Source organism: Narcine bancroftii, chromosome 10 (assembly GCF_036971445.1).
Source record: "Narcine bancroftii isolate sNarBan1 chromosome 10, sNarBan1.hap1, whole genome shotgun sequence".
Classification (NCBI taxonomy): domain Eukaryota; kingdom Metazoa; phylum Chordata; class Chondrichthyes; order Torpediniformes; family Narcinidae; genus Narcine; species Narcine bancroftii.
In genome coordinates, this window is record NC_091478.1 from 44,913,837 (window position 1) to 44,930,948 (window position 17,112).

At 45.0% G+C, this 17,112-nt stretch overlaps 1 protein-coding gene across 6 annotated transcripts in view; it reads right to left on the minus strand.

Moving 5' to 3' along the window:
• LOC138744504 (catenin alpha-3-like) overlaps positions 1-16,817 on the minus strand; it is a 1,801,283-nt gene extending 1,784,466 nt beyond the window's left edge. For 2 of the 6 annotated variants that reach the window (XM_069900796.1, XM_069900797.1), the window contains exons 1-2: positions 16,078-16,811; positions 8,145-8,251 (exon numbers count right to left, since the gene is read on the minus strand). In XM_069900796.1, the coding sequence (XP_069756897.1) occupies positions 8,145-8,246 (102 nt within the window). In that variant the 5' untranslated portion in view covers positions 8,247-8,251; positions 16,078-16,811. Of the gene's footprint in view, positions 1-8,144; positions 8,252-16,077 lie in introns of all 6 variants that reach the window. The other 4 variants (XM_069900799.1, XM_069900800.1, XM_069900798.1 and 1 more) reach the window with 3 other exon arrangements.
• Positions 16,818-17,112: the final 295 nt, after the last annotated feature.

The window sequence follows — 17,112 nt, forward strand, 5'->3', positions numbered from 1 at the left end:
GATAGATAGATATATTAGATAGATATGACCATGTCCTTGTTTTCGAATAGCCACCCTAACTACTGCACTAACTAGGCCACAATGTAAAGCTGCAAGACCAGGTGACTAAAAGCTGAATGAAAGAGCCAGGCTTCAAGATAAAACTCAAAGCAAATGACAAAGGTGGAGAAGAAGAAGGAGTCCATCAGGTTGGAAGCTCAGCTGATAGTTCTGAAGCAAGTGAGAATGTTATCATTTCAAAAGCAGAGAGGCCAAGGAGTGCAGACAGGGTGATGGGGCAAAAAGTCAGCGATGGACTTGAAAAACCAGGATGAAAATCTGAAGTCTTGTTGGGTGAAATGGTAAGGAAAGAACAGAGCTGGTACAACCCATGCATGAAAGCCATGAAATTGGAGAAAAGGTGACTTAGAAGGTGGAGATTTAGACCATTGTAGCAAATGTGTCACAGTGTGAAATGAAGAACGAGAAAATGATCAGACATAGTTGAGTCAGAGTCCAGTAAAAGTCATTACTCAAACAGTCACCTGCTGCATTTGAAAACCCCACACATTCCAAATAACGTCCTCGCATTGTGATGTCATGATGTCACTCGGAACCTCCCGAGCTGGTTCAATTAAGCCTCCAGTGAGCCGCTACATGCCCCTGCCCAGAACCGACGATAGGAGGCTAAACCTCTGGTGCCATTACTGTCCATCGCTTTTGGGTGGTCGTCCGCGCCTTCGCATCGGGGGTTATGGCAAGGGCCGATCAAGGTCGAGATGAGCGGGCTTTAGTCAGTCAATCGTAAACATCTCTGGATGCCCCCCAGTACAAAAGTTGTATGATTGTTTTGTAGGATTCTGAAGGGGCCCTCATATGGCCTCTGTAAGGGTGGTCCATATGCACTACCAGGCAAACACAAACTCACAGTCCTGGAGCTCCTTTGGGATGAAGGGTGTCATTCCATACCTTGATGTGGGAACTGGACCAATTTTCCAAGCCACTCCCGCAGTCTGCTAAGACTTCAGTCAGTGACACCTCCTGTCCTTGAGCTACGGGCATGAACTTCCCAGGTACATTGAGTGGGGCTCCAAAAAACAACTCTGCTGATGAGAAGTTGAGATCCTCCTTGGGTGCTGTTCTTATTTGCAGTTTGTCTGCCCAATCAGGTCCCTGGAGGTGGGCCATCAGTACAGCCTGAATGTGCTTATGGAACCCCTCCACCTGGCCATTCGACGGCGGGTGGTAGGCTGTCATGTGATGAAGCTGCATTCCCAGCAGTTGCAACAAAACATCCCAGAGTGCAGAGGTAAACTGTGGGCCTCTGTCGTGTGTGGGTAGGAAGAACTGAGATACCCAGGCGGAAATAAAAGCTCTGGCACATGGATTGGTCAATGAGACCATCATAGGAACTACCTCCAGCCATTTAGTGGATCTGTTGATGACCATTAACAACCTCCTAGACCATTGGATCACCAGAAGCGGGCCAACAATGTCAATGTGCACATGGTCGAATCTGCGCTGCGGTGGCTGGAAAGGCTGAAGCGACATCTTCATGTGCCTTTGCACTTTTGCATATTGGTCGTCTGCTCATGTCTTTGCCAGTACGTGACTTGCTTTTTGAGTTCAGACAATATAAACTTGTCGGCTATCAGGTGGACCATCACTCAAATAGACCTGAATGGCATCGAAAATGCAACGTCTCCACGCAGCAGGGACAATAGGGCAAGGCTGACCTGTGGAAAGGTCACACAAGAGAATGGTACTTTGTGGCCCAAAGGCTACATCCTCGAGTTGCAGGCTCACGACAGCAGTTCCACAAGCCGGGAGTTTGTCCTCCTGGCGCTGAGCTTTGGTGAGCGCCGTGTAGTCTACACCTGGAGAGAGAGCACGTACTACTTGATCGAAGGAGCAGGACAGGGCATCAGCCACCACATTACTCTTACCGGAGATATGTTTAATCCTGGTTGAAAACTCAGATTCGCAAGATAGGTGGCATTGCTGGCAGGCTGACCAGGGATCTGATGCCTTCATGATTTGTGGTCAGTAAAAGCCATGATGTCCCTACCTTCCAAAAATAGCTTAATCCAAAAAATAGCGTAAGTGTCTGACCGCTAGGTACAGTGCCAGCACTTCCCCATCGAATGAGCTATATTTTGTTTCTAGAAGGCAGAGGTGCCGACTAATAAAAGCTAGAGGCTTCCATTGTCCATTAGTGTACTGTTCCAAGAGCTCACCTATTGCCATGTCAGACACGTCTATCATCAAGGGGGTTAGTGCATCCATTTGTGGATGGACCAGCAAAGTTGCCTTCGCTAGGGCATCTTTGGCCTGCTGGAATGCTACCGTCCTCTCCTTTGTCCAGTTGAGTTCTTTGGCATTGCTGGACATGAGGTCGAAGAGGGGTTTCATATTATGACCTGCAGAGGATAGAAAGCGACGATAGAAACTGACCATCCCCACAAATTCCTGGAGTCCTTCGATCATATCAGGCCTCTGGAATTTGAGGATGGCTTCTACCTTGCTAGGCAATGGAACGACACCCCAGCTACTGATCTGATGTCCCAAGAACTCGATAGTGGACTGCCCAAATTTGCACTTGGCAGGGTTCACAATTAGCCCGAACTCCTGTAGGTGGCAGCAGAGTAAATGCAGATGCTGCAGGTGCTCTTTGTGGGAGAGGCTGGCAACGTGTATGTTGTCCAAGTATACAAAAAGGAGGTCCATGCCATGCCCCACTGCATCCATCAATCACTGGAATATTTGTCCAGCGTTCTTGAACCCAAAAGGCATTCTCAAAAATTCGAAGAGGCCAAACGGTGTTATGATGATGGCCTTAGGCACATCCTCCATGTTTACAGGTATCTGGTGGTCCCCATGCACCGTCAGTTTTAGAAAGTATCCTGGCCCCATGAAGATTAGCTGTAAAGTCCTGGGACACAGGGTAGCAGTCTGCAGCGGTAGCATCATTGAGATGCCTGTAATCCCCACAGGTCTCCAGACTCCTGTGGCGTTGGGCACCATATGTAGCAGTGAAGCCCATGGGCTATCAGACCTGCACATGATTCAAAGTTCCTCCATTTTGTGGAGCTCTTGTTTTGCAATCTGCAACTTGTTGGGTGACAGGCATCGGGCTCAGCCGTGTAGAGGAAGCCCTTGGGTGAGGATATGGTGTGCAATGCCATGTTTGGGTGTGGCAGCAGAGAACTGGAGAGTGACAATATCCAGTAACTCCGCAAGAAGTTTGGTGAATTTGTTGGTCGAGAACTCCAAGGCGTCTAAGTGTGGGCCGGGTAGTTTGGCTTTTCCTAGGCAGAAAGTCTAGAACATTGTGGTGTTCACCAACCGGCACCCTTTTAAGTCCACCATCAGTGAACAAGGCTTTGAGGAAGTCGGCATCCAGCAATGGTCGGGACACAGCAGCAAGAATGAACTTCCATGTGAAATTATTGTCACCGAATTTCAAGTGTATAGTCCACGTTCCGTGCGTACGAATTGAACTATTATTCACCACAGTGAGTGCCGGACCTGCACTCCAAATACAGGTATCAAAGCCCAATGGAGGAAGGACACTATTCACCGCACCCATGTCAACTAGAAATTTGCGCTGGGAGAGTCTATCCTAGACATAGAGCAGGCTGTTATGGTGGCCAGGTGCCGTGGCCATTAGCAACAACTGGCCATGGCATTTTCCAGAAAGGAGCAAGGAGGTCAGCACTGGCAAGCTCCAGAACCCCAGTGTTGATGGTAGAAACACCAGGTGGTTCATGTTTGTCTGGGGGAACGTACACACTTGTCACCAGTACTCATGGAGCCTAGGCCTTTGGGTGTGATGCAGCACTAATTCTGTGGGCCATGCACCTTGCTGTTTTGCATCACACACAATGTCTTCACAGGCAGCCACTGTTCAAGGGTTATGAAAGTCCTCATCAGCCAACATGAGGCGAATGTCTTCTGGCATAAGCTCCAAAAACAACTGCTCAAAGAGCAACCAAGGCCAATGGCCATCTGCCAGTGCCAACAAGTCATTCATTAACTCTGAAGGGTTTCAGTTCCAAGGCCATTGATGTGGAGGAGCCATGCAGCTCGCTCGTGCTGTGAGAGATGGTAAATCCAGAAAAGGAGGGCTTTAGAGCTTCGTACTTGCCGAGAACAGATGGGTCCTGGTCGAATCCGCTTACCACTTGATGGTACTTAGTGACATCCACTTCTACCTTGTGAATGTGGAACTGTGCCTCAGCCTGCCCAAACCCAACTTCAGGTTGAGTGCTCCAAAAGACAGACAGTTTGAGCGAGACCATTGCGTTGTCCATATTGGATCCAAAACCTGTTTGGGCCCATCGGGGTCACCAACATACAACTGGGTCACAGTGAGAAATGAAGAACAAGAAAATGATCAAACGTAGTCGAGTCAAAGTTCAGTAAAAGTTGTTTACTCAGTCACTCACAGCTTTTTAAAACCCCACACGTTCTAACTGATGTCATCGCACTGTTTATAACGTCTCAAATTCAAGTTCATTATCACCGGTACCAATTTGCATTGAGAAAGTATGTTTTGCGAGCACTCCAGCTGGTAAACCCAGATGAAGTTACAAAAACTGGTCATGGAGAGAGCGAGAGATCAGTTCAACCAAAGAGGTAACATTATTTTATTAGAGTGAGGTGCTTTCAAGATTCTGATAACAGTGGGAAAAAAAACAGTTCTGGAATCTGGTGGTATGTGATCTCATACTGGTGAATCGTCCCCCTTCCCCCTCCCACCCCACCCCCCCCATTCCCACCCTCCTGCATCCCCAATTCAGGACGAGGGTGAATAGAGCATTGCCCAAGCTGAGGTGAGTCATTTAATAAGGTATTGGGAGTTACAGATGTGGTCGGTGGAAGGGAGGAAAGTTTGTGTGATAGTTTGAGCTACATCGTGACAAAATTCTGTTGGGGATGTGGGTTTCGAACATCCTCTTCAAACATATCTCACTGAATTAGAGGATCCCACTGCTAGGAAAAATACTCTCACACTGTCAAGTTCCCTCAGCATCTGAGTTATTTTTTCCTCTCATGAATAAATCCAGGCTATTCCGCCTTTTCTCATAATACAACTCTTGCATTCAAAAACAAAACTAATCATCTCCTCGCCGTTACTTCCAATACAAGATAAACCTTTCTTGCATAACGAGACCAAAAGAGAGGGTCAGTAAGTGCAGTCAATCTCTGATCTTGCTCTTCATAGGCAATTGTAGCATTATTTTGTTCTGTGAAAAGGTATGGTCAGAGATCATAGAGACAGGCCCTTTGGCCCAACTTGCCCATGCTGCCGAGAAAACTCCACCCTTCCTAGGCCCATTTGCCTGCATTTGGTCCATCTCCCTCTAAACCCAGCCCATCCATGTATCTGTCCAAATATTTCTTAAATGTTGCAAATGTACATGCCTCAACCACCTCCTCTAGCAGCCAGCTCCATGCATTCACTACCTACCCACTGTCTTTTAAAAAAACTTTCGGCCCCCCCCCCACAGATTTCTATTAAATCTCTCCACACCTCACCTTAGAAACATAGAAACATAGAAGATAGGAGCAGGAGTAGGTCATTTGACCTTTCGAGCCTGCTCCGCCATTCAACGAGATCATGGCTGATCTTAAAGTTCAGTACCCCGTCCCCGCCTTCTCTCCGTAACCTTTAATACCCTTATACTGAAGAAATATATCTAATTCCCTCTTAAATATATTTAATGAACCTGCCTCTACTGCCCTCTGTGGCAATGAATTCCACAGATTCACCACCCTCTGGGTAAAGAAATTCCTCCTCATCTCGGTCCTAAATGGTTTGCCTATTATCCTCAAACCATGGCCCCGGGTTCTGGATTTTCCCATCATTGGAAATATCCCATCTGCATCCATTCTCTCCAGTCCTGCCAGAATTTTATATGTCTCTGAGATCCCCTCTCAATCTTCTAAACTCCAGCGAGTACAATCCCAATTTGCGCAATCTTTCCTCATAAGTCATTCCTGCCATTCCAGGTATCAGCCTGGTGAATCACCTTTGTACTCCCTCCATTGCAAGAACATCCTTCCTTAGATAAGGTGACCAAAACTGCACACAATACTCCAGGTGTGGTCTCACCAAGGCCCTGTACAGCTGCAGTAAGGTATCCTTGTTCCTATACTCAAACCCTCTTGATATGAAGGCCAACATACCATTTGCCTTTTTAACCACCTGCTCTACCTGCATGCTCGCCTTCAGAGACTGGTGTACAAGTACCCCTAGGTCTCTCTGCACTTCCCCATCTCTTAATCTATTGCCATTCAAATAGTAATCTGCACTCCGGTTTGTATTACCAAAGTGGATAACCTCACATTTATCCACATTGTAGTGCATTTGCCATGTATTTGCCCAGTCCCTCAAGTTATCCAAATCACACTGGAGCTTCCTGACCCGCTCTTCTGTGCACACAACCCCTCCTAGCTTAGTGTCATCTGCAAATTTGGAGATATTACATCCAATCCCCTCATCCAGATCATTAATGTAAATTGTGAACAGCTGGGGTCCCAGTACAGATCCCTGTGGCACCCCACTGGTCACCGCCTGCCACTCAGAAAACAAGCCATTTATCCCAACTCTCTGTCTTCTACCTGCCAGCCAGTTCTCAATCCACATCAATACTCTGCCCCCAATCCCATGAGCCTTGATTTTGTAAGCCAGTCGTTTATGCAGGACCTTATCGAAGGCCTTTTGGAAGTCCAGGTACACCACATCCACTGGCTCACCCCCATCTATTTTACCTGTCACCATCTCAAACAATTCCAATAGATTTGTCAAGCACGATTTACCTTTTGTAAATCCATGTTGACTCCGTCCGATCCCTTCTAACTAAAGGGATAGCTCCGCTATTACATCCTTAATAATGGATTCCATCATTTTGCCCACTACTGATGTAAGGCTCACCGGCCTATAATTCCCCGCTTTTTCTCTACCCCCCTTTTTAAATAGTGAGGTAACATTAGCTACCTTCCAATCCATGGGTACTGATCCTGAGTCTATCGAGTTCTGGAAAATAATTCTTAAAGCATCTGCTATCTGAATGTCCACTTCCTTAAGTACCCTAGGATGTAGATTATCAGGCCCTTGGGATTTATCTACCTTCAATCCCATCAATTTCCCCAAGACCATGTCCTTAGAGATACTGATTTCTTTCAGTTCCTCCCTTGCATTAGTCTCTATGTTTCCCAACATCATTGGGAGGTTATTTGTATCCTCTCTTGTAAAAACAGAACTAAAGTAAGAATTTAATTGGTCTGCCATTTCCTTATTCCCCATTATATATTCCCCTGATTCTGACTGCAAGGGACCTACTCTGGATTTCACCAATCTTTTCCTCTTGACATATTTATAAAAGCTTTTGCAGTTGGTTTTTATATTTGCCGCAAGCTTACTTTCGTAATTTATTTTTGCTCTCTTGATTAATCCCTTTGTCCTCCTTTGGTGCATCTTGAACTGCTCCCAGTCTTCGGTTGTGGTACTTTTTTTGGCCAATTGATATGTTCTCTCTTTGGACCTAATGCTGTCTCTAATTTCCCTTGTTATCCATGGTTGAGTCACCTTTTTTGGTTTATTTTTATGCCAAACCGGTATAAACAATTTTTGCAATTTCTCCATTAGATCTGTGAATGCTTTCCATTGTCTATCCACAGACAACTCCCCCATAAACACCACCCAATCAATCTTACTCAACTCCCGTCTCATACCATCATAATTCCCTTTATTTAAATTCAGGACCTTAGTCTCGGTTTTAATTTCATCACTCTCCATGTCGAGTGAGAATTCGATCATTTTGTGATCGCTCCTACCCAAAGAGCCTCGTACAACAAGATTGTTGATTAGCCCCTTATCATTGCATAATACCAAATCTAAAATGGCCTGCTCCCGAGTTGGTTCCTCGACATATTGGTCTAGATAACCGTCCCGTAAACATTCAAGGAATTCCTCCTCCTCAGTATTTTTACCAATTTAAACCCATGTCTTCTGGCTCTCAATTCCCTTAATCTGGGGAAAGACTGTTTAGTCACTGATCTTTTGCTGGACTTTTTATTGAGACTCTCCGGTTTATAAAACATCTTTACAAGGTTTCATGAACTAAGAACTTTGCTGTTTAGAAAATGTAAAGCCCAACCTGCAGGATCAACGGCTGAATCAGCCTTTCAACGGTAAACGTTTGGATCTGGAGATCCTCTGAGTCCATTTTCAGTGGAACATTCAGTGCCACAGCTGACATTTTCCCTGCAAACAATATAACAAAATGCATTTAACTTCACAAGCAGGACTTTGCGTTCACAAGTTAAATAAAATAATATGGATGGTTGAAATTACAATGGTTAATTTGTGCCACAAAAGTAAAAAGAAATCTGAATGCTTAGCCCATTCAAATGCCAGCAGGTAATGTTACAAGGCTGCACATTTGGCGTGAGGAAATAAATAACCTCAAGCTATTTATGAATCTGCTTGGCTTGAAGTTAGTGTTTGCACCACATCTTAACTCTGTCGGGTCGGTGCTGTTGAAGAGAGTTCAACATTCAATTTTACCAGTTACATCTCTCTCTAAGGTGGAGGGTGATGTATTTCTTTATCACAAAACCTTCAGGTAAGGGTGCAAGGCTGTGGGGAGGCCATTTAAAGGTCACACACTTTACCTCAGAGAGCAGGATAGCTGTATTATCTTTCCCTGCATGCTCTGTTTATAGCTGAGCTTAAGTACACTGATATGACACCAACCTTGACATCATTTGGGACTGGAATATGTCACACTACTTAGTGCAATAATTTCCATACCCTTTTGATTTTAACCCTGATATGACACAAATAATCCAGCCTTACATGACCTTACTCCATCTTTCAACGTATCCATCAGAACTCCCAGTGCACAGAGAGTCATGGAGCTGCACAGCACAGAAACATGGAGATAAACACCACCACCAAAATGCCTCATTGCTGACCGAGCTGCCTTCCCAAACTGGTCCAATTTGCCTGAATTTCGTTCATATTCCTATCCTATCCATGTACCTGCCCAAATATCTTAAATACGGTCATTGTACCTGCCTCCAGGGCACTACGGTTGGCATAGCAGTTAGCGCCACGCCTTTACAGTGCCAGTGTTTGGGACCCACGTTGTCTGTCAGGAGTTTGTACATTCTCCCCGTGTCTGCGTGGCTTTTGCCTAGGGGCTCTGGTTTCCAGCCACCATTCAAAATGTACCAGGGGTGTAGGTTAATGGGGTGTAAATTAGGGAGCACGTGCTTATGGGCCAAAATGGGCTGTTTGCATGCTGAACGTCTAAATTTAAATTTTTTTTAAATGTACCACTTCTTTCCACACACCCATTACCAATGTAATAAAGTTGCCTCTCGGATACCTTTCATGATCTTTCCCATCTCACCATAAACTTATGCCCCGCAGTTTTAGACTCTCCTCCCTGGGAAAAATGACTGTCACCGTTCACATTATCTCTGTTCCTCAATGTTAAAAACTATTTGTCACCCCTCAGCCTCCTTGGCTCCAGGGAAAATAAAAACTCCTGGCCTGTCCAATCTCTCCTTATAACTCAAGGCCTCCAGCCCATTGCCAATAGCAATGTACTGTCTGTGTCAGTTCTGACTGTGCAACATAATCACATGATTGTTTGTGCTCCACTAATACAAGTGCATCAGCAGGAAATCTGTGTCAGCACCAACATTGCAAGCATGCTATCCTAGTGGTGTCCGTGAGCCCCACGTGTCCAGACCAGTACTGTAAATAAGTGCAATCTAGCGTCAGAGTGGATGTGCTGGTAATGCTGATGATCGATGTGGTCATCAGTACAGTAAATGCAGATGTGTTTAGGCATGTTAGACTTGCATCAGGGCCAGTATAGTCTGGGCCAGCATTGAATGTATCTCTGTCAGCCATGTGCCTTTAGGAGTGATGCAAAGCTGTGCAAGGGTGGCTTGTCCACATTGACAATAGTGTGAGTGTGACTGTCCCAGCTTTGGGAACCTGTCCCCAGACTTTCTTTCATTGATGAACTCCAAATTCCATGTTCAATTTTCCCACATCTCTTTGTCCGAATCCTTCAAATCCCTTCTATTTCAGTTCCAAATAATTCACACAAATTGTCAGCAACATCCCACTGGATTACGATGAAGGTAATTTAGCCCTGGAGTTGTCCAACATAGAAGACCACCTTTAGGTCCTCGGACACATCAAGCACATCTCTTTTCATCATCAAAAAAATGTTGGAGGAATTCAGTACCATCCATAGGAGGCAAAGATATATATCAACATTTTGAGCCTGAGCCAAGCTTCACCTTTAATTATCCCACTTGCCTGCATTAATTGCATTTTTCTCCATGCCTTGAACAAATTATATCTCTAAAATGTGGTTATGGCTCCTGCCTCTGGCAGTTCAATACAGACATCAACTACTGTGTGAAACATTTACCCCACAGATCTCCTTTAAACCAACTCCCTCTCACCTTAAACCCAGTTTGACCTCCCAAAGTGCCACATTTCACATTTGTCTGCTTTAAATTCCATCTTTCACCTTACTGCCCAGTTTTCCATCTGATCCCCTTGCAAGCTTTGGAAGCCTTCCTACTGTTCACTGCACCCCCAGTGTTAATGTCACCAACAGATTAGTTGATCCACGTTACCACACTATCATCTGGATTGTCGGTAGAGATAACAAACAACAGTGCGCCCAGCACCGATCCCTGAAGCATGGCACTAGTCACAAGCCTCCAGTTAGAGAGGCAATCACCTACGACCACACTATGGCTTCTTCTGCAAGGCCAATGTCTAATCAAATTTATTTCCTCATCCTGGAAGCTAAGTTACTCAAACTTCTTGACCAAAAGGAAGACCAGCATTCTTTTCGCCCACTTCAGCACCCTAGGTCTCTCTCTCTTCAACATTTTTGTAACATCCTTCTGGCCTGCAGCCTTTCACTGTATGTTACTCATGCTCTTGTTCCATGTCTCTGCTGAACCATGGCCAGCTAAGCATGACCAAGGGCTTCTCTTCCTGTTCCCAGCTCTGTGGTAGCACTCAGCCCCTTCCTGTTCATGACTCAACAAACTCCTCAACACATATACACACACTATGGAAAACTCTCCACCATCACCAACTCTCCTGATCCTTTTGCCCTTTCTCAATTACAGGACATTTGCCCAACATCCTCTACAGACTGGAGCCATAGGGTCAGAGTCATACAACGTGGAAACAGGCCCTTCACCCCAATTTGACCAGGACATCTAAAATCTTCCACCCACACTAGTCCCACCTGCCTGAATTTGGCCCATTTCCCTCTAAAACAGTGGTTTTTAAACTTTTTCTTTCCAATCACATTCCATGTTAGGTAATCCTAATGCCATAAGTGCTCTGTGATTAGTAGGGGATTACTTAAGGTGGAAGGTGAGTGGGAAGGGAAGGTTGAGAATCATTGCTCGAGACTCAATTGTTACTGAAATATTTTGCTTGAGAAAAATTGTCATTGGCCCATTTCCTTTGGAGTTATGAAACCATGCACATAACGAGTCAATTAGGGATGATTAAAACTTTGAAGTAATCCCTTATTGATCACAGAGCAACTATGGCATAGGGATTTATTCAGATGGTATGTGAGTTGAAGAACCACGGATCTAAATCTATCCAATTTTTATTTTTCTAGAACATTGCAATAGTACCTGCTTCAATCACTTACACCAGCAACTTATTCCATTTTGTGTTTTAAAAAAGTTTCCCTCTCAGGTTCCTGTTAAATCTATTGCCATTTCCCCTACTCTGGGCAAAAGACACAGTCTATACCTCACATACCTCTATAAGATCACACCTCTTCCTCTTGTACTTCAAGGAATAAAACCCCTGCCTGCTCAACCTCTCCCTGTAGCTTAAGACCCCCAATTCCTGGCAATATCCTCATAAATCTTCTCTAAACCCTCTCCAGATTGACAACCTCTTTCCTGCAGCACGGTGACCAACACTGAACACAATTCTCCAAAGAGAGCCTCCCCAACAATTATACAATTGCAACATGACCTCCCAACTTCCATACTCAACACTGACTGATGAAGGTTAATGTGCAGAAAGCCTTTTCGACCATTCCATCTACTTGCCTCGCCACTTTCAAGGTACTATATATCGGTATTCATGGATCCCACTGCTCTAAAACACTCCCCAGATCCCTACATCCACTGTGTAGGTCCGACCCATGTTGGACTTTCCAAAGTGCAGCACCTCACATTTCTCGGTATCAAATTTCATCAACCATTCATCTGCCCACCTGCCCAACCAATAAAGATTCTGCTGCAGCCTTTGGCAACTGTCTTCACTATATGCAATACCAGACACTTTAATGGCATTCACAAACTTGCTAATCATTCCATGCAAACTTTCATCTAAATCATCAACATCGATAACAATGGGTCTAGCAGTGGGCCCTGTGATGCACCACTCATCACAGGCTCCAATCCAAAAAATCAACCTTTCATCATCACCCTCTATCTTCTACCAGCCAATTTTCTACCCATTCTTCTATAGATCCAATGCAATCGAACCTTCCAGAGCAGTGTATCGTGTGAAACTTTATCTCATGTCTTGCTGAAGTCCATGTACAATAGAATCCCCATTTTTCCAGCACCTATGGGTGCATATGCAACACTTTCTGGTAACTGAGGCGCACTCTTCCGATGGCTCACCACAAAAATCTGTAGACACCATGGTTGAAATAAAAACACAAACTGCTAGAGAAGCTCAGCAGGTCAAACAGGGTCCTTTATGTAGCAAAGGTGAAGATACATCGCCGACGTTAAGCCCGAAACGTCGGTTATGCTTTAAGAATTTACAGTTTAAAAGACAGAAGGCAGTGCACAATATAAATTATTTGAGAGAAAAAAAAGTAAGTATTGTAGTATTTAATTATGTAAAGGTCACTTTAATCAGGTAATTCCTGTAACTTACAAAATTTAAATTCAAACCCAGTAACCTGCCCTCCACTAAGTTCATAGATAAAGCCTTACCCAATATGAATAAAGAAAAATTCTTACTTGCCAGGAATGGTGAGACACTTTGGACACTTTTTCTTTCCACTCACATTCCATGTTAGGTAATCCTAATGCCATAAGTGCTCTGTGATTAGTAGGGGATTACTTAAGGTGGAAGGTGAGTGGGAAGGGAAGGTTGAGAATCATTGCTCGAGACTCAATTGTTACTGAAATATTCTCTTCCTCAGCCAGAACCCCATGGCCACAGAATTTCTGGTCAAGTCTCACTATCAGTAGAACTTCACTACCAAGTCTCCTATCATTATCACCCTCCCTGCCTGCACCCTTACCTTCTGAGCCTCAAAACTAGTCTCAGTGCCACTGAACTGACTAGCCCCTGAATGGATATTCCTCCGAACAGAATCCAAATAGTTTCCAGCATCCACCTGTTGGCCACTAGAGAAACTTGTATTGTCTGCTTTCTCCCCCACCTCTCTGATGGCCACCCATCTAACTGCCAACTTCCCTCTTGGGTGTGACGATTTCAGTGAAAGGCTTATCCTCAATGTCCACAGTATCTCAGATGAACCTTAGTGCATCCAACTGCAGTTCCATTTCCTTCACCCTGACCGTGAGGAGCTGCAGCTGGATACAATGCCCACAGACGTCATCAGCAGAGCATTGGTAAGTGAGAGAGTGTGGACAACACCAGGTGACTGCATCGTGGGGGGGGGGGGGGGTGGTGGGGGGTGACACCTAAATGCTGTCTATAAAATTTTTGTGCAGTGTTTCAGCAGAAATTTATTATCTTTTATAAAAATATCCTTGTAGTTAGTTATAGCAATAGAAACATTTTTCGTAAACCCAGCTTACATGTATCAATATCTTTCTTCTTTGGCTTGGCTTCGCGGACGAAGATTTATGGAGGGGGTAAAAAGTCCACGTCAACTGCAGGCTCGTTTGTGGCTGACAAGTCCGATGCGGGACAGGCAGACACGATTGCAGCGGTTGCAGGGGAAAATTGGTTGGTTGGGGTTGGGTGTTGGGTTTTTCCTCCTTTGCCTTTTGTCAGTGAGGTGGGCTCTGCGGTCTTCTTCAAAGGAGGTTGCTGCCCGCCAAACTGTGAGGCGCCAAGATGCACAGTTTGAGGCGTTATCAGCCCACTGGCGGTGGTCAATGTGGCAGGCACCAAGAGATTTCTTTAGGCAGTCCTTGTACCTTTTCTTTGGTGCACCTCTGTCACGGTGGCCAGTGGAGAGCTCGCCATATAACACGATCTTGGGAAGGCGATGGTCCTCCATTCTGGAGACGTGACCCATCCAGCGCAGCTGGATCTTCAGCAGCGTACCTACAAGGCTAAAACTCGATGCTCATTTACTTTTTGAATCTTGTAATCTGCTCACCCAATTACAATGACACTTCAAATCACTTGGTTTCATCTGCACGCGCTGCAAGCACGCACTGTTGTTTTCGTTGCTACTGGTGTTGTTTGTAGTCGCTGCTTTTGTCAAATTTTCTCATGTTTTAGCTACAATACTGTGGAAATTAGTATCTGTGAACCAAGATCAATAACCTTTTTGAAAATGAAGTAGTGATTAAAGGAGAAAAATCAAAAACGGCTTCCACTCAGTTACTAATAATGTAGAAAGATTTTACAAAACAATTTTGTTGATAGTATTTATATAATCTCAGAAACATTTTTATTTGGAATTCGATTGTTTTCTTTCCGAATTTTCATTTTAACCACATGAAACAATGTAAATGTAAATTAGGGAGCACGTGCTTATGGGCCAAAATGGGCTCTGCTTTTGATATTGTAATTTAAAGGTGTAGTTTTAATTTTTCCAGTGTTTATCTCACTACTATTGCCATTGCATTCAGTGATATATGGGAATTACGAATTATGGGAATTACAAAAACAAGACTAAGGATTTTGTATGGTCTGGTACAGGAGGAGGTCCATGAGGCGGCGGGGGGGGGGGGGGGTGGGGGTGCGAGGTGACTCCATGAGTTATCACACTGGGGGTGACACCAACCCTAGTAATGCCACTGCAGTAGGGAGACCACAAGGATCTTTGACCTCCCTCATCTGGTGGGAGAATTCTCCACTGCTCTGACTGCCATCTTGCCTACTGAGCTTTCAGGTTCTACCTCAGCCTCTCAGGTCAAAGCCTTAGAGCCCCACTCACACATTGGCCACTCTTCTACTTGATCTTATTGGCCACAGAAACTCCACACACTCACCTCCTTTAAATCACCTGCCTCTACCAACAATCACGCCTCCTATTGGCTGCAACAACCACAGGAGTGCCACATGTTCTCCGCCTTTAAATCTCCTACCTCCACCAGCAATCAAGTCTCCTATCGGCTACAAAGAACTCTGCGATGAGCAGAAATTTCCTCTCACTCAATCTCAAGAAGACCAAAGCCATTTCCTTCCTTGTTTGACACATCCTAAATAGACGATCCCTGAAAATTTGCTCCCTAGATGAAGACATTATCACAAACCTTACTGTATCCTTAAGTGTCACAGTTTTGTTTGGTAATGTTCTGGTAGACTATCTATGATGATTTTACTACATCAAAGGTACTACGTAAATACAGGTTGCCATGTTGTTGTTATGCATGAGTAACAGTACAGTAAGTCTGCCTAGGATATCACCATCAGTGGAAAAGAAGCAAAGCTATCGATGTATCTGCGTCAGTGTTCCAATTGTGTGGATGATATTCCTTTCATGGCTGCTTATGGTAAATTCCATAAGTGTCCTTGTGCAAGGGTGTGTGTGTGTGTGTGTGTGTGTGTGTGTGTGTGTGTGTGTGTGTGTGTGTGTGTGTGTGTGTGTGTGTGTGTGTGTGTGTGTGTGTGTGTGTGTGTGTGTGTGTGTGTGTGTGTGTGTGTGTGTGTGTGACAAACAATACCTGCTGTCATAAATCAGGCAAAGATCATTGGTTGTCTTGCCACAAGTCCCAATCAGAGGGAAACAATAATTTCTAGTACTTATACTGGATGTCTTTTCACTGATTACAATTGGACAACCTATCAATATCCTTTACTGCTAAATGCTGTGTATAGGAGAAGTAAAACACACTTACCACAATTGTTTGTTCAGGTTTTTGACGGAGGCTTGAGTTGCAGTTTGCAGAAAGTTTCAGCAAGGCTGTCAAGTTTAACAGTCCTGTCGGCGAGTTTTAATCCACATTTGGAACAGTCAGTTGCCCAGAGGACAAGCGGCTGGGCAGAGCTTCACTGCTGGAGGGTTAACTGTAAAAGAAGGAGAGCAAGTCCGGAATGGGAGGCTCCATGGTAGAAAATGACCTGGCGCTGCAACAAGGTCAGCTGTAACGGGAAGATCTGCTGCAGAGCAAAGGCAGCTGTGCAAAATCAGGATCAGCTGGACAAAGGGGCCAGTTGCCAGGAGAGTTAATGTTTCTCTTGTGACCCGAGAGACAGCAACACAAAGTAGTTTGTCATCATCAGTGAGAGTTTGAACATTTCTTGGAGTGGTATGGGGTGCAGGCCTGGAAATGTGTTAAGCTTCATTGAGTAGGGACCTAAATGTTTGACTCCATTAAAGAAGGGTCTAGGTCGCACTGCCAATGGGACTGGCTGGGTGATGGGGGACATTGGTAAATACATTGATCTGGCTTTGGGTTGGGCTGCATTGAGGAAGGGTGTTGTGGGACAAAACTGTGTTTATAAAGGTGTTGGCAGGACTTGGAGGGCATGGGCTGCAGGGAGAATATGGATTCCCCCAGGAAACCATGTGGCGGCATACATCCTCATGGCAAACTGGTCCCGCTTGTATCACCACGTGGTGGGGCAGTCATGGGGAAATGGCGTCATCAGAGGTTTCTCTCTGACTCCAGCATCCCTTCGATAGCGCACCCTGGGCAGCGATTATGATGTCACAATGCACCAGGTGACCAAGCTCCTGCTGCCCTTAAAGGGGCGTGCTGAATTGGAATAAAAACAGACGTTAACGACCATCAGTGTGGTAGCAGTGATTTCCTTCAACTCCTGCAATTACCACAGTGGTGACCCCGATGGGCCCAGATGTCTATCTGGAACCAGCGAATGATGGATGCAGCCGAAGTGAAAGCTGTAGCCCTCAAACTTCCCCCCCTTCT